General features: G+C 44.4%; 1 protein-coding gene across 3 annotated transcripts in view; it reads left to right on the forward strand.

The window, feature by feature from the left end:
• SYTL1 (synaptotagmin like 1) overlaps positions 1–21,534 on the forward strand; it is a 329,086-nt gene that overhangs the window by 174,392 nt on the left and 133,160 nt on the right. For all 3 annotated transcript variants that reach the window (XM_085645622.1, XM_085645621.1, XM_085645623.1), the window contains exon 3: positions 10,915–11,063. In XM_085645622.1, the coding sequence (XP_085501748.1) occupies positions 10,915–11,063 (149 nt within the window). The remainder of the gene's footprint in view (positions 1–10,914; positions 11,064–21,534) is intronic.

The raw sequence follows: 21,534 nt of genomic DNA on the forward strand, positions 1-21,534 counted from the left end.
GACATGTTATTAATTTCGTGTTTAAAAAATACCCCTATATATAAAAAGAATGAGATACAAACAAACAAATAAAATCAATGCCTAATTGAATATCCTAAACTCTTAGGCAACTTTAAGAAAGAATAAAAGTAAAAAGCTTATTGATCATCTAAATTTCAGGGATAACAGTTACTAATATTAAAGTACTACAGTACCACTAGACATGTCCAAAGGAACCGGTTATAAAAAACTTTGGCAAATCAAAGCATACCACTTGTTCACGGATTCCTTATCAGTCTATAATTATAGAACCAAGGGGGTTGGCCCAGCCCAGCCTCGCACAGTCTGTTATTCTTTTCTAAATCTTGGATCACCCCTTACTCAGTCTCAAAGTCTCATGACCCTTCTTCCGCTTTAAATCTCAAGGTCTGTTTTTTTGTCTCACAGCTTCAGTTCGCCAATCTCTTAAAGTCGTCAACTACGCTCCCAGCACCGCTTCATATTGAGATCCCGCCCAGGTTTACTGCCCAGGAACCGCGGTTAATTTTCGAGTTAGCAAACGGAGGCAAGGTAGGTGGCGCACAGGCGTCAAGGAGATTGCCTCTTCCCTCAACGGCTGAAGCGCTTTCCCGCTCTCTGCCTTGGACGTTGCTCGTTACCTCAGGGCTTGTGGCCTTGACTCCGCCCCTGCGCACCCTCAGTCCTCTTCAGTGGCAGGCTCGACTGCTCACTGATGCCCTTGTCGGTCTTTCGCATGGGGGTCTGGTAAGATGGTGCGGCTCAGCGCGCGCTCGATCACCTGCTCCGACCGGTTTGTTACCGTGTCTCTCACTGGGCGCCGCTTCTCTTTCTCAAGGGCTGTGGCTCCGCGTGCTTCGGTTGCTCGTCTAGTCAGCCGTAGGCCTTAGCTCCGCCCTGGTCTCATCGTCCACGCACCTGTGCGTGGCTGCTCTCCGCTCCGTGCCCTTCTGAGAGAGGTACGTTTTTCGTCTGTGCGTCGGTGCTCGGCAGGCCTGACCTCCCACTCGGGACTCTCTCCTCGTGGGTCTTCGAACGCGAACAAAGTGGGGCTCACAAGCTGAATGGAGGACGCGCGCCCAGCTTCTTCCTCACTGCACGGCACCACTCCTCCTCATCATCCCCGTACTAAATCTATTTTGCCTTTCTAACTGAGCAGTCTCTTTGTCATTATGCCTGCTGATTTCTACTTATACTTTTTGCTTACTTTCATGAAGACAGACTCCACATGTCTGTTTATCCTTCGACTTTTCTTGCTTTCTGACCTGTGCGGACTCTGCGCTAGTCTGTCTTTGACTTGATACATAAACTATTTGAGCATATTCCATGTTAGTCCTCTTGCTGAGTTAATTTTGGTCTCTGGCTAGTTACTTGCTTTGGAAGTTTCCTTATGTTGATTCCTATTGCATTTTCAATATATGATGCCTTATTAAAATGAATTTCACTAACTACTTTTTGGCTTCTGTAATTCTTCATAAATTCTGAATAAGCCTTTATGGTTATGACTTTGAGACTCACATGGCCCTGATCACGTTAAGAGGTAACAAAATTTTGTAGGAGTAATGTAGGCAATGTTCTAAATAATTTGCATAAATATTTAGCTTGCATAATTAACTTAAAAAATTGGTGAAAATGTTTGACACGAAAATTGTCAGACATTTGAGAATCCTGGAATTGTTTGGATTAATGCTGGTGTACCTGTTGGTGTTGTAAGGAGCTAAAAAACATGAGCATTAATAGGACCATGATTAAAGAGTTGTCTTACTTGGAGTGTGTTATCTTGTGACATTTGATTTGGAGTTAAATCATTTGTTTTGTAGGATTGCCACATGGGGAGTATTATTTTGAGCATGTATTGAAAACTACATTGCATTATAATGTGTTGCAGAACTAGCTAAAGCTATTTAAATTGTCCTTTTGACAGAGAGACATTAGGATTTTATATGGTCTGTGTACAAAGGCTTTTGGATGTATGTCTAAGGGTTACAGATTTATGGAAATCTAAGATCTGAAGATTAAATAAAATTGTCTGCGGAAACAAAAAATGTGTGGCGTCACACCAGGTTACAGGTTAATGTCATATGAAATCCTTACTAGTCTAGCTGTGTATGAGAATGAATCCTGGTTAGGTATGTTCATTCTGTGCAACAGTATAGACTCCAGGCAGTTGTCTGAAGATGCCTCTACAAGAAGGTGCAAGAATGCAACAAACAGCCTAAAACTTGCCTTTTGCTATAGAAGGGAAACATCCAAAGAGCAAAACTTTGTTTCGCCTTAATCTTTGAAAATCCTTGCCCTAGCTGGTGTCCAAACGTATTACACAGCTACATATGCCTGAAGAAACAACTGAGAGAACCTGTTGGTAATGCATTTTTGTAGGTATAGTCCCCATAAAGTGGCTTTGTGTGAGATGGCGACAAAACAAAAAAAAATGTTATTTGGAAAATTTCCACATAACATTAGGAAAGGGCATTTTTTCCTCATGTGTCCCATTACCACTGAAACAAGCACTGGCATAGCCAATAGATCTCGCTTTTGGGACCTTATAAGTGTTTTCCCATGCCTCAGTTGATGTTGCTGCACCAAGGATATTGTGCTGCATAACTAAATACTTATAAGGTCCCAAAAGCGAGACCTATTGGCTATGCATTGCTTGTTTTTAGTGGGCTTGGGCAGGCCCATCTCAGGCACAGTGTGACAGTTGGTTGATTGATGCATAGCATCCTGCCCCACACCCTACCTCCTGTTGTGCTGAGGAAAGCACAATTTAACTGCTCACTTTGTGTGGGAAGGCCTTGTTCCTGCTGCTGGAAAGAAATTTTATTAACTTAGCACAGCAGGGTGACAAAAGGCCTGGGCTCTGATCCTGAGACATGACATACCTGGATTACCCATAAGATAAGATATGTTTGTGGACCTTGCAGAATTGATTTTCTCATACCATACAGGTTACATCCAAAATAGGTATCTCTCTGGTGTGGTGTCTGTAGGCCAAGGGGAAGCTGCATTCTAAGGCAGCCCTCCCCATAGGTGTACAATGCTGTGTCATTACAGATAGACAGTAAACCAGACTGACTTTTTTTTTATAAGTGTACACTAACATTACGAGGCCTACCTCAGGTCAATACCCAGTCCCCTCTGCGCCAGGCTACCTGTATGTAGTTACCGGGCTGCATACGACCAAAGTCGCCCACACGCAGCCTGTGTGCCCACGTGTAACCCGCCAAGTACCTCTTGCCCTTGCTGCATCTCAGTGGCCTTATCTTAAAATGCAGACACTGGCAGTTAACACGTTCAGTCCACTTACCATGAATGTACTGTGGGTAAATCACCGGGTGGGAGGCTCACCCACATTAGAAAGGTCAAAATTCAGCTGGTCAAAAAGCAAAAGATCCAGGCAGAACCGATTTCTTAACAGCAATCAACATTTAAGATCCCACGGGTAAACCACAGATGTCATCAATAAGAGGGAGACCTTTCCTCAGTGCATCGTTAAAGCAAAGAGCAACTATTATTGTCATTAATTTATTTTAAGTTCTTTGTACTTCTAGAGCCATTTGTACAGTCACATACTGCTTTCAGACTCGGGGTGCTCTTTGTAGATTTGTTTGACAATGTATTTGGTTGTGTTTTGTATTGCTTAGAGGTGTGTTACACTGGATAGATTAGTGAATTGGTAAGAAATAAATTGTTATGGGCAGTAGGCGGTTTCATAGTGTTATGGATCTACGTCGAGCTCTACATTTATTTACTGTGTGTGTGCGCAGAAAAGCATTGCCTTTTTGCCATTTTGGGGTGGTGTACAGTTGTCTGTTGCTTGGCTCTGGGTGACTGGTATGTTTTGAGGAATCTTTGCCCATTATGAGGAATTGATACAATGCTATGTGAATGTGGGTGTTAGATCGGACTAAGACAAGTTAAAGTAAAAATTGTCAAATTAATCCGGTACACAGCCTCTTGCTGCTAGAGTAATATTACCTGGTCTGGTTGACCCATTGAATAATAAAATCCAGTCACGTTTTCAAGGTACCCCCAAATAAATATGTATGAGAAAGGTTTGTCAAATAGTGAGTGTCAATGGAGAATATTTTAACATCATTCAAGGAAGCCAAAGTGAAAAGCCTGTTGAAGTGACGAAAGAAGACCTCTATGCAGAGACCTTTTAAGGCATGGACAAAGTGGGTTCTGGCCCAGGGCCCCATTTTTTCAAGGGGGCCCCTGATAGAGCCACTTCTGTTCTTCAGAGTCTTGCCCTGATGACCTTGAATAATTCTTTTTTTTTTTTTTTAGCTTTATTTAGTTTTGAAAAACATAACAATATGAAAATATCGGCTGTGCAGACAGTTAATAGCAAGTACGGAGATACAACATTACACTCCCCCCTCGTATACAAAAAGCAGCACATTATCAAGGCATCGGACCATAGAAAGACCCCAATCAAGAGCCCACCATTCTCATCCGCCTGTGCCCATTAAAGGAAAAGGACGCAGTCAGGACCCACCAAGCATGTTCAGCGGTCACCCCCATCTCCGGCCCACATCCCCCAATTCAGCCCACACCGAGAGAATACAGCCCCCCAACACCCAACAGGGAGGAAGACCAGAACTACCCTACTCCCGTAGGCACTATTCCGGAACTGGATCGCGGTGGGGAAGAGCTCGGGAGGGTAGCGATATAGGTCTTGTAGGGGCCCCAGATATCTTTGGGACGCGCCACTGCAGGGAGGAGACTGGCGTAGATCTCGCTATTTGTGCTGCAATAAGCCATAGACGTGAGCCACGTCCCGGCCGTGGGGGCCGTTCTACCGCCCCAATGTTTTGCCACCTCCCGCTTGGCGAGTAGCAGGCCCAGGGAGGCAAGCCTGCGAACATTCTTAGGGAAATTTACTGTGTAGCCCAATAAAGCTACCTCCGGAGTGGGAACCAGCGTGAGCCCCAACATAACGCCAAGGATCTCATGTATCTGCGTCCAGTATGATTGCAGTCTGGGGCATGTCCAGGACAGGTGTGCAAAGTCAGCATGTGGTGCAGCGCATTTCCAGCATGTGTGTGGGCGCGCGGGGTCAATGGCGTGGAGCCTATCAGGGGTCATGTAGCAGCGGCGAAGAAATTTATAATGGAGGAGCTTATGTCGACTATTGAGTGATATCGCGTTAGTGACTTTGCAACAAGCGGTCCATTGTTCATCTGTAATCGGCCTACCCAAGTCTGCCTCCCAAGCCGCTCTCAATCGGCCATCCTCACATGGAACCAGTGCTGCACATGCCTTATAAAGCTTAGAAACCATATGGGCACCAGTGTCTTTGTCAATGAGGAGAGTTAGGGGCTCGAAGGATGCAGGCTCGAGAGGGAATCCTGCAATGTCCGAACGAGCCGCACAATAAAGCCGGTGCAGGACAAATTTGTCCATGAACGTGGCCTCACTGAAGCGCTCCTCCTCCGAGACAGAAAATATGTGGCCCCCAGGGTAGAGGTCTCCGATCTTAGTGAGATGAAACTTAGTCAAAGTATGCTGCACCAGTGCCTCCCCCGTGCCAGACAGCAACCCGGGGTTGGGAAGTGGAAGAGAAGAGGAGTAGAGGAGAGGCTGGGCTAGATAGCGAGTAAGGCGATGCCACGCCCAGCTGGTGGTGGACACCGTTTGAATATCTACTGGGTCCCGGGCAACCCCCTTGGGCAACACAGCCGCCAAACGGCCCGGGAGAACGAAATCCGCTTCGGGACGAAGGAACGGAATACGCGCATCAGGGTGGTACCAGGCATAGGCGGGCGCACACTGAGCAACCAGATAGTATAAATACAGATCCGGTACTCCGAGGCCGCCCCTGTCATGGGGGAGCGTGAGAGTCTTCCAACCGATCCGGGGGTGCTTCCCGCCCCATACCAGCCTGATAAGCTGGGATCGCAGCATGGAGAAAAAGGCCCGGGTGAGAGGGACAGGGATATTATTGAAGAGGTATAAAAATCTAGGGAGAACTATCATTTTTATGATTGCAATTCTGGCCGACATGGACAGCGGGAGCCTCAACCATCCCTCCACCTGTGCCTCCAGCCTGTCCAAAGCGCGGCCATGGTTGAGGCGGATGAGTTCGTCCGTGTTTAGATGGATCTGTATGCCCAGGTACCGAACCGAGTCAGAGCACCACTCCAACGGGAACTCGCACTGCCATGGGGAGGTGCTGCTGGTTAATGGGAAAATTACGGACTTGTGCCAGTTGATGCCCAGTCCGGAGTGTGCGCCGAAACGAAGGATCTCCCGTATCAGGGGGGCTAGGTTGACCTGCGGTTCTCTTACATACAGTATAGTGTCATCTGCGTAGAGGGAAGCAAGCAAGGGACCCGTCCGGAACTGGAGACCCCTGTGGAGATGGCGCTCTTGGAAATGCCGGATCAAGGGGTCCATGGCCAAAATGAACAGTAGCGGTGAGAGTGGACAGCCCTGCCGCGTACCACGCGTTAGAGAGAAAGGACAAGACAGCGTGCCATTGATACGCAATCGGGCCGTGGGGCGGCTATACAAAAGCCGCGTGGTAGCAAGGAAGTTCTCCGGCATGCCCATACGTTGCATGACGGAAAGGAAGAAAGGCCATTCTAGGGTGTCGAAGGCCTTCTCGGTATCCAGGAGGACCGCCGCAGCAGGCGTGGCCGGATTAATTCTATGCGAAACCGTGAAAAGCGTCCGCAGATTTAAAGACGTAGAGCGGCGCGGGACGAAGCCCGATTGGACGGGCGAAATGATGAATTCCATCAATTGAGAGAGCCTGTTGGCCACTATCTTTGCCAGGATCTTGTAATCAAAGTTTAAAAGGGAGAGGGGCCGATACGAGCTACACAACGTCGGGTCCTTGTTTGGTTTTGGAAGCAGAACTATTACCGCTTTGCTGAGGGTCGCCGGAAGGGAGCCACGCTCCAGCGCCTCCGCATACACCTCTATCAGCTGTGGTGCCAGCAGATCAGAAAAGGCCTTATAAAAATCCCTGGAGAAGCCATCGAGGCCGGGGGCACCTTGAATAATTCTTAACCAGATTATTTTAAATACCTTTTTCCTTTAATTTACTTGTAATGTGGGTTATGTGTGAGAGCCTACTACAGTTTGCAGAGAAATGTTTTGTTTGTGATTCATGCAACACCCATTAACAAAGTTTCTTTTAGATCAAAACAGGACCTCACAAATGTGAAATGGAAGAGTGTAACAAAGATTATTTGCAGTAATATTAGTGAGCTGCTGTGTTACAATATTGAAAATATTCCTATACCTGAATATTAGATGTAAACGCATTTAGAATGTGGAGGAGTGTGCCTGTGCACTGTCAATGACATGGCCAAAAAGGGCATGAAAGAGCTGAAACTGGATCATAAATTCAAAACTGTTCCGAACAGGGACCTCCAAAACCCTTAAGATGTCCCTGCCTCTATGCTGAAAGAAACAAAGGAAATGAATGGGGTAGCAAAAGGTTATAAGAATTCACAATGGCCTTATATACAGGGCTCCTGTGTTGAATTCAGTTCGCTCATTTGCTGGGCCTTTAATATGTTCAGTTATTGCTCTTACTTTCAGGTTCTTCCGTTTTTCTGGGACTCTTGGCCTCGTTTGCAACTTCCCCTGGAATTACAGAAGCTTGTTTTTTGTTTCCAAGGTGTTCATGTACTTTGGCCATCTTGTCATTTTTTGGATATCTTCGTTTTCCTTTTTTCTGTCCTTAACTGCAGGGACTTGTGACCGTGTACTTATGTACGATGTCTCGCAACTTCCAGGCATCTGTCCAAATTTCTAGTTTCTCCCATTTCTGCAGGCTTCATTGGCTAGTTAACAACTTTACCAGGTCCTGTTTGTGTTGTCCTTGTTTGCTGGGTCTCCAGCTTCTCCAGAGATATTTTCTCTTTTGCTGGAGCAACCGGTTCTCCAGAAATGTTTACACAAGAACAAGGTCTGTGAGCAAAAGTGTGGGACTTTGGTAACCGCCTGATGTCAGCACATGAAAGTGACCACACACATACAAACTATGAAATGGACAATCCGAATGTGAAATTCCAATAGACCTGATTTCAGTCTTTGTCCTGGCACACCTATTCTCATAGAGTTGCCTTGAACTCACAACTGTCCTAGTCGAGCGTACCTCCTTGGGAGTGCCTGGTTTCTTTTCTATTGTTAACGTTGGATATCTGGGAATTGTGTCCTCGTTTACAGTGTCTCCAGGGTTCTTGCTCCTATAGCAATAAGCTTCTAGGTTCTCCAAAGTCCAAAGTTGTTGACCTATTTTGTGGACTCTTCAAAATATAAACGAGGTCTTGGCCTAAGCTGCAAGTTCTCAAAGGTTCTTGTCCCCGTTTTCAGTGCCTCTATGGTTCTTGTCCTTATTGTCAGGGTTTATTTAACGTACAGAGTTCTTGATCTGCAGTTTTAAAGAGACCTTGTCCTCTCTGGGAGGGGCTCAGGGTTCTCATGTGGGTTTGCTGAATCTCCAAGTTCCCAGAGGTTGTTCAGTGTTCTTATCTTTGCTCCCCTGAGACAGTTACCGCTGTCCCAGTGGTTTTCACATGGTACATACACTCGCATGGGCGCATGGGTCATGGACACAAGTGATTTCTTGTGCAACAGGCCTTTTGTAAACAGTCATTTATAAAGTTCTTAGAATAAATTGTAAGAAAAAAGAAATGCCTAAATAATTAAATCGATCTCTGCACAATTACATAGTTTATTTAATCTGGATCAGACTCTTTGACACTGTCTGGGGTGGTCCAATAGCTGAGAAAGTGGCACTGCATGGCTTTTATGAGGAGTGTAATGGCAAGAAGTGCTTTGTGGAGCGTTCTGGTTTTGGGTCCAAATTGGGTTTCGAAGTGCAGGGCTTCACATACTGTAGCCTAATAGCCCGGAAATGTGATTGATGTCATTGGGCGGGCGAATATTGTGTTTACTAATTGTAGGTCTCCTGTAACAAAGGAAATTCCTAGGGTTTGTTTTCCCTGCCCTCTAGATACATGCTATTTACACATGTGAGCCAGTGTTCTGTTAAGATAGTGACACTGAGAAGGAAAGCACACAATTAATGCAGACACGCGACTTAAAAATGCAAGCTTGGATGTACGGTTAATTAAACAACAGTAGGTCACCAGCATAACACAGACTACAATATCATCAGAAGCTAGCTCACTGGTCAAAAAACAATGTGCATTATTGAAAATAATATTTTACTCATGCTAAAGGACATATAATTTATAAATTGCTGTGAAAACGTGAAGACAACATATCTGGGAGACAGTTGAGGAAATGATGTGCTTCACGACAATGCAAAACATAATTAATTAGTAAAAAAAATAACCACATTCAAAGTTCAGACTTTGGCCCTCATTACAGGACTGGTGGTAATGCCAGAAGATTGTATACGGATACTCAGGGTCTGCTTTGTCCCTTGGTGGAATATTCGATTCTGTAGGTCAGAATGGGGGGTAACATAGCAATACCACAGGTCTTTTCCTTTTTATCTGATTTATTTGTATCTTTTGCCCCTCTCCGATTTCACTAGGCTCTTCCTGGGGAAAGTCGCTAGGTTTTTGCAGTTTTTGCACACCTGTTGTAATCATCCAACCCATTGTTATGGTTACAGGATCACCCCTGGCACCGTAAACATAGGCATATATTAACGTTTAAGCAGCGAAAAACATAGTCTAAATGTTAGTGAACCTATTATTTTCGGCATTATTGGGGAAAAAACTCTACAGAAGAAGGGCCCTACATGAAAACGGTATTACCCGCTAACACTTGTCTTTCAAATTAGTTTTTTATGAAGGAGCCATAATTGGATCTTGTTCCAAAATAATTGAAATCCTCTGGAAAATCTCTTCCCAAAATTCTTCGACTATGGAGCATTGTAACAAGGGCCGTAACATACATGGGGGAGGGGTGGCAGTGGCAGAGGGAGCATTATTCCACGCTTCCTGCTTTTTCAGGGCCCGTGCTCATGCAGCAAAATCTTTTTATAGATTTTAAAACAATCCTGAATGATGAGACCGCTAATGGCTAAACCAGTAGATGACACCAGATGGTGAAGCTGGTTTGTTTTCTGTTACCTTGAGGACACTTGTTTGTTATCCTAAAACACAGGTGCTTGTGACATTTGGAACCCCACAAAGTTTTTGACCCACTAACCGCAAAAATCTTCAGCTATACCTGCATGTAAACAACAAGTGTGAGATTAGCATTTGTTGATTTAGTTCTCTTGCAGGCCCAAGTGTTTAAAAGATTACACTTGGACATTTTCAAAGTTAACCAACATATTCTAAAAGCCATTCCTTGTTGGGCGAGGACAGTTCCGTGAGAAAAATGTATCTAGCTTTTTCCCTGACTGTTAATGTTAAAACAGGGTAAATGGAACAGTACAAACAAAATAGCCAAGAAGTTATTTGTAAACCTAATGAAAATACCTGTATAAACAAAAAATTTTTTTAAACTCACCACACAATATAAAACCACAAACCTCACTCTACTGCTTTGCAAAAACTATAACAATGTAAGAGACTCAGTCATGTGACTTTGAAGTAACTAGGCCAGAAATGTAGATTTAAGGGCACGAGGATGCAAAACATACCAATGTTTTCTTTTTCATAAAAATTATTACAGGCACAGCTATCTATGGATGTTATTATTTTTATGAAAAAGAAAAGAGTGTTGAGTTGAATAGAGAAGAAACAGGAATTTCGGACAACTTCTTTAGAATTAGTGCTTTATTATTTGTTTGGGGTGCACCGCTATGTTTATATGTTTGTCTGCTATGCAGAAGACTCAATATCAGCAGGTGCTTTATAGAGTGAACACCAAATGTATGACTAAATATAAGTGTTGGATGTGCGATTTGTAAGAGCTGCTGCTGTGTTAAATTGTTGATATCAATGTTTTCTGTGTCTCGCCTCCCCACAGGAAGCTGCGTCAGACGGTTTCCGATCCCACCCAGCTGAAGTTTCTGACCGGGGACTGGTTTTGTGAAGTCCGCGCCAAGCGACATCGTGGGAAGAAGTTTGGTTCCGACATTGTTCAAGCGTCCATTCGCAGGAAGAAGAAACCCAAAGGTGAGGAGGAAAACAAGATGCTGTATTCCCTCTAGCCTTGGTCCTCATACCTCCTCACTCTTTCCATGCGTGCCTCTTCCATCTCAAAATCCTCGTTGTCATGTCTCTGCCTGTAACTTATTTATCACCTGTGTAAGGCAGGGTCAGATTGGGAGGTCGGGAATTTGGGCACTGGGCGATGGGCTGGTATCTGAAGCACATCTGTGAGACGGTATTTTTTTCCCTCAGTGCCTGGTCTGTAAACCTACCTGCCAGAAACACCTTATAGAAACTAAAGCTGCCTTACACCTAGAAAGGTGTGTATTACGCACAGCCTGGCCGACACATTCTCATGCATAGAAGGACAATGGGCAAGCCTGATCGACAGGGCCGGACTGGCTGTACCGGGCACCGGGTGTTTTCCTGGTAGGTCGGAAGGGTGAGGGCCAGTTTTGTTACTGGGGCCGGCTTTGCAGCAGTGCGGCAATATCGCCCCCTGTAACAAAAGCGGCAGCAGTGCTAAAGCGGCAGAAGTGCTGCTTCTCACTAGCACCCCCCAAGGAGGCCGGTCAAGCGAAATTGCCAGAGCTGGTTTGTGTTCCCAGTCCTGCCCTGCTGGTCTAGTACGCCATGTGAACACTTTGCAGCCTCCAAACTGATCTTGCGCTTGGGGCGTGAGGGTGTGTGGGTGACAGGTGATGAGGTGGAATAAAGCAGTTCTGTGAGGCTGGTGACATAGGTGGTCTGCTAACGTTATTGGACATTCAGCAGAGCCTTTGGGCATCTAAGCTCGTCTTGTATAACTTGTGCTGTTGAGGATCGAGTTTCCTGTTGTCCCTTTCTTTTGTATTAAGCAATCGTGTATCTCTGATTTCTGTTCCACCTTAAAGTAAAGTGTCCTGTATAGCCTAATAAAATCCAGACCACTTATGTGTGTTTTAATGTCCTTTATTTATTTATTCGGCATAATTCTCCACAAATAACATCTTTGCAGGTTATTATTTTCTAATGATTCTTAGAAGTTTTTCATTTTGTTAGCTAATATATTTCACCCCATGTGATGCCTGTAAGACTAGGCCTTTTTCAAGACTAAAAGCATCAACATAAGCTTTGTTAGAATTAAATATTATTTGAATACCCAATTTTTCACCTTTGCAAAGAAAAAGAATGAATTGGATCCAGTTGTGTAACGAAACTTGAGGGGGCCCCCCTGCAAAGCACATGGAGGGGGGCCCCCATCCCCCGGCGGCGCGGCCCGCCATCTACCACTTTGCCCTACCACCCAGAAATCTAGCATATTTTGTTTTGAAACCTCCAACATTTAAATGAAATGCCTCTATATTGTCTTTCTCTATGTTCTAATGAGAAAGTGGGAAACACTCTTAACATACAAGCTATGCCATTTGTAACAATACTGTCAAAAGCTGATTATCTAACTGAGGCAGCAATCTGAACAATGCCAAGGAGTGATCCTATTGTCTCAGGAACTGCCTATGGCTGAAGAACAAAGAACAACTATGAAGGGTCTGAAATAGAATTGACAATACCTTGAAACTTTGAAAGACCAACACAAACCTGCGATTCCATAAAAACTCGACTAACAATATACATGAGAAGTACACAAGCTATAACTCAGTATCCCGCGAAAGTCAAAAGAAATAGACTGGTGAATTATCTGCATGCCACACACTAGCGACTGTCAAGGGTTGTGCATGATAATAACGTGAACTGAGGAAGCAATTTCAATCATAATGTCTTTATTAGTAAGCACTGAAAAACAGGCAGGCAAACACGGCAGAGGAAGAAAACTGTTTGGATGCTTCAGAACATTGATGCAGATGTTTGTCTGTTTTAATTTATCATTTCTGTAGTGTAAACAATGCTAAATACAAGATTTAAGGTACACGTATTACAGACAAGTGCAAGCAACATCATAAATAACACTGCATGTAGAATAAAAACAAACCATATCAGCAAGTACCTAATGACTATCTATACAAACTGTAGTTGGTAAAGCAAAAGGAAAAAGTGCAAATACTTTCAAAGTGCAAAATAAAGCAATCACCAGTCCAGCAATATACAAAAATCAAGCATGTTTTGTAAAACAATCCAACTTTCTTCTTGCATCAAGGTGAAAATACTTTCAAAGTGCATGGTAAAAACAAGTCCAGCAGCTTCCCTCACAAGGACTGACCTGAACCACCAGACTGGGCCTTACTTCATAACAAACAGAGGCCTCAGACCTCAGTGTGTCAACACTGGCGGTATTTACAATTTACTAAGAGTATAGACACGCCTGCTAAATTACAGATTCACCATTGCCTCCTAATGGCTCTATCGTCACGTGTGACACCACCAGCCAGGCCTGGATTTTAAGCCAACAGCGCCTTGCATTCTGGGAGTTGTGCTGTGACCATCTAAGTACTGGGTTAAACATTACAGCATGCAAAGTGTTGTTGGATAAAAGCTACGAATGGACACAACATGGTGCCAATAACACTTGGCAGCTATGTTTTATACTAACACACGGGGATGTTTAATTTTCTCAACACAAGCTGCAGAAGTCTGGCGTCAAATAGCAAACAGGTTGTGCGGAGAACCCAGAAACGTGCTGTGTTTAGCCCCCGTGTATGGACCTGAGGTGTCATTCTCTAAGAGACCCAGTGGTTAAAGCCCACAGTTGTCTCTAATGCATTTTAGTGCCAAGCAGTGGTTGAAGTGGCGGAAAAAACAGTAGGGGAACTGTGGGAGGAGAATCAGAGGGCGGGAATAACCAATGGATTGGGTCAGTGGGTGGTGTGAGAGGTGTTGCAGAAAGAGCAAAATATCCCAATTTTTAGTATTCGTTTCCCATTTCAGTAACCGATTGCAGCTTATTACATTATTTAATTTAAACAATAGATACACGTTTATTTAAGGTTAAATATGTGTTATTGACATTAAAATACATTCACAAAGTGGGATACGTTTCCAATCACAGAATGTCCAAAATATCCTCAAAATGGTATCGCAAGACATTTGTCTCCCAGCCATGGAGTTTCTGTCATCAGCACTTCTCCTCCCTTTTTCCACAAGAGCAGTTCAAACATGAATGGCAAAATATCCTAGTTTGCAAATGTTTTCCACATTACTATGGCTTTGTCATATTTGCCACATAATACATCATCTGCTGCATAATCTGACGATTTTAACTAATAAATTGTTTATAGCTCAAACACATCAAAAGTTACTAAAATATGCTGTGAAGTGCAGGGCCCTTTGCAAAGGTTGACTGGTCACCTTTCTCATTGCTGCAGTTGTATGTTCCACTAGTACTAATAAGGAAAAATCTTTGCAGAGACTGTTAGCATGTGTAAATATTTCAAAATAATAAAGTATCAGAAAATTTACAGTACCACTAATACCAGTGTAGGGTGTCAGAGCACTTTACATCACACATATTACACAGAGACAATCATTCATATGTGTGTAAATCACTGTGTAGGAAATGTTACATAAGACAAAGGACTACAAGGTGTAGGAGTCACATGACAACCATACTAGTAGGCAGCATAGTTTAATAGTGATTGGTCTCCAGAAACACAAACTCAGAATTAAACACATAATACCATGGTTGGGGGTTCTCTTTAATAATCAGAATTGATTTCTACCCAAATTAACCCTTTTTTGCAACATTAGGATAATCGAAGACTGGGGAAAAAAACATAATGCTCTAATTTATACCTTGTAGTTTGCATGCAGCTCTTACATGACAGTTAATAGCTCACTGTTCTATGTTAGGATTTTAACTTATTAACTGCAAGTAACAATAGGGTCTCTCTGACAAAAGCAGTAACCCACTGACCTATTCACATTATGTGCACTTAGTGATCTGCATGGCACACGTTCTTAGCAGCATGCACATTACACCTCTGCCCTTCCTTTTCATGAGTCAAACCTTCCACTAGACAAAACACCATCTCTCTCTACTAAGAACATTAATCACTGGAGTTATCAAGACATTTTTATTGTTGCCCAAAAATGTTGGAGGCCAGGAAGGAGGCAGCAAGTGCTTTTAAAACCATATTATACTTACAATCACGACGCCCCCACCTGAAGTTAGTGCCCGGTGCGGTCGCACTGCCCTAGAGCCACCCTGCTCAAGGGTCCTGTGACCTCAGTGACAGAGTCACTGCCACTCTATGGTGTGCTGCTTCATAGGTCTGTCCCCAAAACTGGAGGTGAACTTCATGGATAGTGGTGGACAGGCCTTCAAGGTTAAACCACACTTGCCACCGCTAGGGTCCACCTGCTGGTGCTAAGACACCAGGGCTTTTAAGATCTTGCGGCTCTTTCCAAGGTGTAGCACAGGAATGTACTCCCTCAGGAGAGTGGTCTGGAAGCCTGGTCATTAAGGCTGAACATGGTTCACCAGTTCCACTTCAGCAGCTCTGACCATAGCGCCACATCCTCTCCCCCACTGAACACCATACTGCCCCACTTAGAGAAACTTGCACTGCACTGACCCTCTATAAACACCTGGATGTGACTCAATTCTAATTACGCACTAGACAAGAGCAATATGCTGCCTAAAAAAATTAACAACATCCTAGAAAAAGCAAACACTCATAGGGAATGCAAGATTAAGTAAAGCATGTGAAATGTAAGCAGGAACAACATGGTTACCTTTTTCCTTTTACACTCATTATTCTGAAATTAGTGAGTGCTTTTGCATGAAAAGGTAAAGCCATGACTACAGGGCCCGGAAGGGACCCGTTTCAGTGCCCATTGCTTATATCCTTTCAAAACATAGGCAGTATGGTTTAAAAAGATGTGGGGGCATATCAACAAGAGACATAACGCCGCTTTTCCAGCACACAGCGCCAGAAAAGTGGCGATTATTTTAACTCATTATCATCAAAGCGCCGCTAACGTGCATTAGCGCATGTTAGCAGCCGTTACATTAACGCCTCGGCCTGCATCGCTAATGAGATGCGAAGTAGGCCTTGCTTCCCATAAACAACAGGGAAAAACTCGCTAACCAGACATCGCAGTATTTGCAAGCCGGCCCCGGACAAGCGAAGCGATAATAAAAGCCACGCTAACCGTGGTTATCGCTGGTATCTAACGTCTCCTTTTTTTCCGACTTAGCTATCTGTATAATGGGAGGTGGATCGCAAGGTTAAGTCCACATCTCCCTATTATCTACATTTTCATTAGCGCAGTTCCCTTATCGTGGGATTTCGCACGCTAATGCTCGTTCTCACTGTCTATCACCAGATTTCACATCGCCTGTTAGCAAACGTTGCTAATACGCCGCTAACACGGCGTTGTGATCTGGCGATAGACGGCGATAATGACAAACGCGCTAAACGTGTTTAGCGATACTTATCGCGTGTTGTTGATATGCCCCCACATTCGTAAACACACAGTCCCTGTACACATTTTGTTTTCCAATTCACCCATCAAGCAGGTATTTCAGACCTCCAGGCAAGGTGCACTTTCCCACACAGGGAAAACAATGTTGTTCAAAGAGAGAGGAGAAAACGAAAGTATCACTTTACTGGCAAACACTGTAAAGTGGCGCTAATGTGTTTAGGTGTAAATAAATCAATCTGGCCACCTTGCAACCACTCTGTCTTGCTTTAATTAGTTATTTATTTTTCACATTTGGAATGTTTTATTTCTCTCCACCTGAGGCTAGGGCCTGCTTTAGGGCGGTGCGACCGGTGCCACCGCACCGGGTGCTGACTTCACATGGGGGCGCTTGTTTGCTTAAAAGCACCTGCTGCTGCGTTCCTGGCCTCAAGCAATTTTCAGTCAACAATTAAAATGTCAAGAAAACTCCAGTGATTAATGTTCTTCCAGGCAAGATCGGAGTTGTTTGTCTTAGTAGAAGTTTTGACTCGTGGAAGTTTTGAAGGTAGCGCAGAGGGTTAATATGCCTGCTGCAAATAACATGTACTATGCAGATAACAAAGTGACTGTAATGTCAACAGGTCAGTGGGTTACTGCTTTTGTCAGAGACTTCCTTTTATTGGTTTCAGTTTACAGTTAGCTATTAACTGTCATCAAAGAACTGCGTGCAGACTTCAAGGTATAAATTAGAGCTATAGATATTTTCCTCAGACTTTCATTATTGAAATGTTACAAAAAGGGTTCATTTTGGGTACAAACAGTTCTTGCTGTTAAAGAGAGCCCCAATCCATTGTGTTACATTTTAAATTCAGAGTTTGTGCTTCTCCAGACCAAGTACTCTGCAACATTTACTATACACTGATTTACAGACCTAAGATTGATTGTCTCTGTGTAATGCGTGTGTTATCTAAAATGCTTTGACACCCTTCACTTTTATGAGTGACGCTATAAAATTAATTGAATGCATCTGAGAGAGAGGTTATGGAGACTGTTAAAGGGTGGTAGTGAGGGTATCCGTGACTGAGGTGGTCGTTGGGGGCACCAAAAAACATTGTCGCACTGGGCGCCACCAGTGCTAAAGCCGGCCCTGCCTGAGGCTGCACTTGTGTCAGAAAAAGACAACGTTTCCAGCAAAAATGTTTTTCTTTTTTTGGATCCATTTCACAGGGGAGCAAATAAACGAAAGGAGGAAAGAGAGGGTAATACCCGTTTCTTTAAGTCTCGGTTTTCACTAACTGAGGAGCGAGACCGAAAGAGAGGGAAGACTTGGAGGCTTAGAGGCCGTCACCGTGGCGTGCGCGCACAGTTTAATTTATGGGGACTTGGGGAGGCCGTGCGCGCAGGAGCACCATTTTATTTGCGAAGACTGAAGAGGCTTGCTTGCAGGCGCAGCCGTCTCCCTCCGCTGAGAGTGAGGGGGCCCCTGGAGCTTGGGGGCTGCGGGGGCCTGTGTTACACCCCTGATTGGATCTGTGCTCTTTAAGGAAAGGATTGGGTTCACCTAACTCTCATTTAGGAGTCATGCTCTAAAGAAAGTTGATAAAGAAACAAGAAAGAAACATACTAGTTTAGGAGACTGTGGAAAGTGGATTCTTTATATGATATACAAAAATGAGGTATATCGTGCAAAGAGTCCCGGGGTTCCCTAATGAGTGTGCAGGAGCTTGCTCTAGCAATCCCAAGGTGCTCTTCTAGGGGGTAGTGTTGTCGAGCAGCCTTAGATTTATCAGAGAGGAGTGTTAGACATCTGCAAATACACACAATAGTCCATAAATGATGGACTCAACTTAATAAGAAGATCCACACCAATTTATAAAAATAACATGTATCTTTATATATATTTAGGCACCAGAATCAATTCGATCGGGTAAGTACTTTTTTCAAGCGAAATATTTCTGTGTTTAAAAAGTCGACAGTGCATTTTTCAAAAGCTGCAATGTTATCCTATGGGAGGAAAAACAAGTAGGACATTCAGGTACACTCCAGCAACTTACAAGACTAATCTCCTGGACCTGAGGTGAGTACAGGGCAATGTCCAAGGCAGCACCAGCAGGTCACCACCAGCAGCACTTGGGTAGCTGGCTGCAGGTGTGCAATACAGCGTTGGGTGTAGTGTGTTAGTCTACGAGGGTCGGTCTTCATGGAAAGAGGCTGCAGGTTTTGACTGGGAGGCCAGTCGGGTTGAACTGACGTGAGGGTTCAAGTCTTGCGATGGTAAGGGATGTGGGGACACCGGTGGTCCACTTCTCCTCGTGCCAGGGCAGCCGGGTGCAAAGGGTCTTTGTCCAGTAGCGGTTGCAGGGGCCTGCAGACAGAGGCTGCAGGCAACGTCAGGGAGTTCACTGTGGACTCTGTCTTTTGAAGGCTTGGGGACCACACTGACCATTGGCCCACTTCGACTTAGACTGGGGGGCCTGGGTGTAGTGGTGCTTGGCGGTGTCGGGTTTTGGCAGGTCCAGAGTCCTCATGGTTCTTCTTGAGGTGCCTGCAGGATGCAGGGGAGCAGTTACGCTTCTCCGTAGGAGTTCTTGAGTCTTTATTCAAGGCAGGCTATCCTCCCAGGTTTTTGGAGGCACGACAGCTGCAGGACTAGACGTCTTTAGCACAGGTTTGATCGGGAACAGCGGATAGGCTGGCAAAGCTGGTGCCCAGTCAGTTGCTCTTCTTCAGTTTTCTGCATTCGCAGCTCTTTAGTGTCCTTTTTCTTTGTAGGTCATCGAGATCTGATTTTCTGGCGCCATGGCCTCCTTAAATACTGAATTTAGGGGTGTTAGGGGAGTGTAGGATAGTAGCCGATGAGCTACCTACCCCTTGGGTCACTACACCCCCATATGACCACTTCCTGCGGGAAGTGGACATAATCCTGTCCCGGAGTTCCTAAGTTTGCCACCACCAAAGGTCTAACACTGAAACGTTGCTTCCACTTCAGGTAGCACACCTTAGGGGTGGTACTGGGCTGAGAGTGGACACGCCTATCTGACCAGCTTATTTTCCCACCTGCCCAGGTGCCAAAGGGCTTTGGACAAAGGGGGTCAGCTTCCTCTCCTGAGAGAGATGCCAGATTCTCATACAAAAGGCGATGGGCTCTTTGAAGCTCCCCTTGTCTTAGAATGCTAATCTTCATGTCATCCTTTGCAGGGGTGTAAGCACCCTATGCCCAAACAGGCTTGATTTCTGGCCTCCTGGGAGCAAAGGCCCTCATCCTTCGGGGTCAGAAAATTGTCTCTGGTGGCAGGCTAGCATAAACAAGTCTTTCAGCATGCCAGTAGCTGGTAGGTTTTCAGGGAACACCTCTAAGGTGCTCTCTGTGTGCATTTATCAATAAATCCAACACTGACATCAATGTGGGTTTAATAATATGAGATGTTTGATACCAAACATCCCTATTTATAGTGAACCCATCATGTAGCTGGGGAACTTGTTTTCCCCAGTGTCCGGCACATGTATTTAAAATGGCTCCCCTGATCACTTCTACTGGCAGCTATAGAGCTGAGCAGCACAGGGGTATATCAGTCCATGCAGCTATGTCCTCACATGTGGTATAGTGCACCCGGCCTTAGGGTCATAAGGCCTTCTATAGTTGTGACTTACCTATACTGCATGCAGTGGTTGGGGACATGGCACCCAGGGATATGTGCCATGTTGTGTTTTCTCTTTTGTCTGCACCAAGACATGCAGCCTGCAGTGGGTGTCTGTATGTGTTTTGTGAGGGGTCCTTTAGGGTGGCACAATTCGTGCTGCAGTCCTTAAGGACCCTCTTTAGCATCCTTGCCCTAGGTACCAGGGGTACCACTTACTAGTGACTTACAGAGAGTGCCAAAGCACAATCGCACAATTTTGGGTATGAGATTTGGCACTGGGGACCTGGTTAGCAGATACCTAGTGCACTTCAAGTCGAAATCACATCAAAACTAGACAAAGAGTTGGGGTGACCATGTCAGAAAGGGACACTTTCCTATAGAGACCCTTAGTCCCTCAGAAGCAATGTGTTCTTTTTGATTTATTAAGCTTGTACTGAAGACGGTAAAGTGAAAATAGGGAAGGGCAGTGGTCACATTTTTATTAAGTGAACAGATTTAATATTCAAGACTGATCCAAAAGAGAATTCCTTACACTACAATTTAGTTACATGCCCTGGCACAAATTGGTGGGTTAACAAAGTATTTTACCTTCTCAAATCAATTATGATACATATATCAAGTCCTATGTAGCGTCTTTTTGGTATTTCACAATCTGTGAAAAAAATATGATGAAGTAAATATGAGTCTCTGGAAAAGTGAGAAACGTGCACAGTCTGTATGGCCAGTGAATTTATGTGTTTTAGAGCCTGGGCTCTGTATAATATTTAAGAGTGGCAGCGCTGTACAATCACACCACTAAATAGAGTCAATAAAGCTTGAAAGTCAAGACCGACTACCATTGCTATAATGGTGCAGTCGGAAAAGTGTATCTGTACTCATGGCACCCAAGGGAGACCTATTACTGCTGCCGTTGTTTAAAAAGTGTGTTTTTACTTGATTGCTTAAGAGTCATTTAGACAAAACCCTTGGGGCAGTGTGTTTGTGCAAGTACGTCCTTTTCCGGGTATATTAGCATCGACACGATTTCATGAAAAAGTATTTGTTAAAACATTTAGACGTGGACGAGTAACTAAGCGCCATATCGGCAGGTTTTTCAGGTCTATTATTATCAACTCGAGGGCATGAAAAATTGTTTGTTACACATTAAGATTATACGACTGATTAAGAGCCATAATGGCGGGATTGGCTCGTCGGGCATGTACAATACCTAGGAGCACATATTAGGCAAAAGACGTATAGCCAAGTTGCGGTTGGTAATGATCTTGTTCAATGGCAAAAGCCTGAATCAGAGACATTTCTACACATATCTGACCTACCTTAAGATTCTTGCGAAAAGCACCCGTAGTCTTTGCAGTCCCAACGTGATAAATTCTGCAGTACGTCAGGTCGTTCGTCAAATTTGTTTTTGGTCATTCATGTTGGATGCTATATTTAAATGGTGAAGACGCTCTGGTCCTACTTTAATGGCTATGCCTCTTGCATTGTCCGGGCTTACTATGGTTGTGCCAATTTTT

The sequence above is a fragment of the Triturus cristatus genome, chromosome 3_1 (genome assembly GCF_964204655.1).
Source record: "Triturus cristatus chromosome 3_1, aTriCri1.1, whole genome shotgun sequence".
In the NCBI taxonomy this organism is placed as follows: domain Eukaryota; kingdom Metazoa; phylum Chordata; class Amphibia; order Caudata; family Salamandridae; genus Triturus; species Triturus cristatus.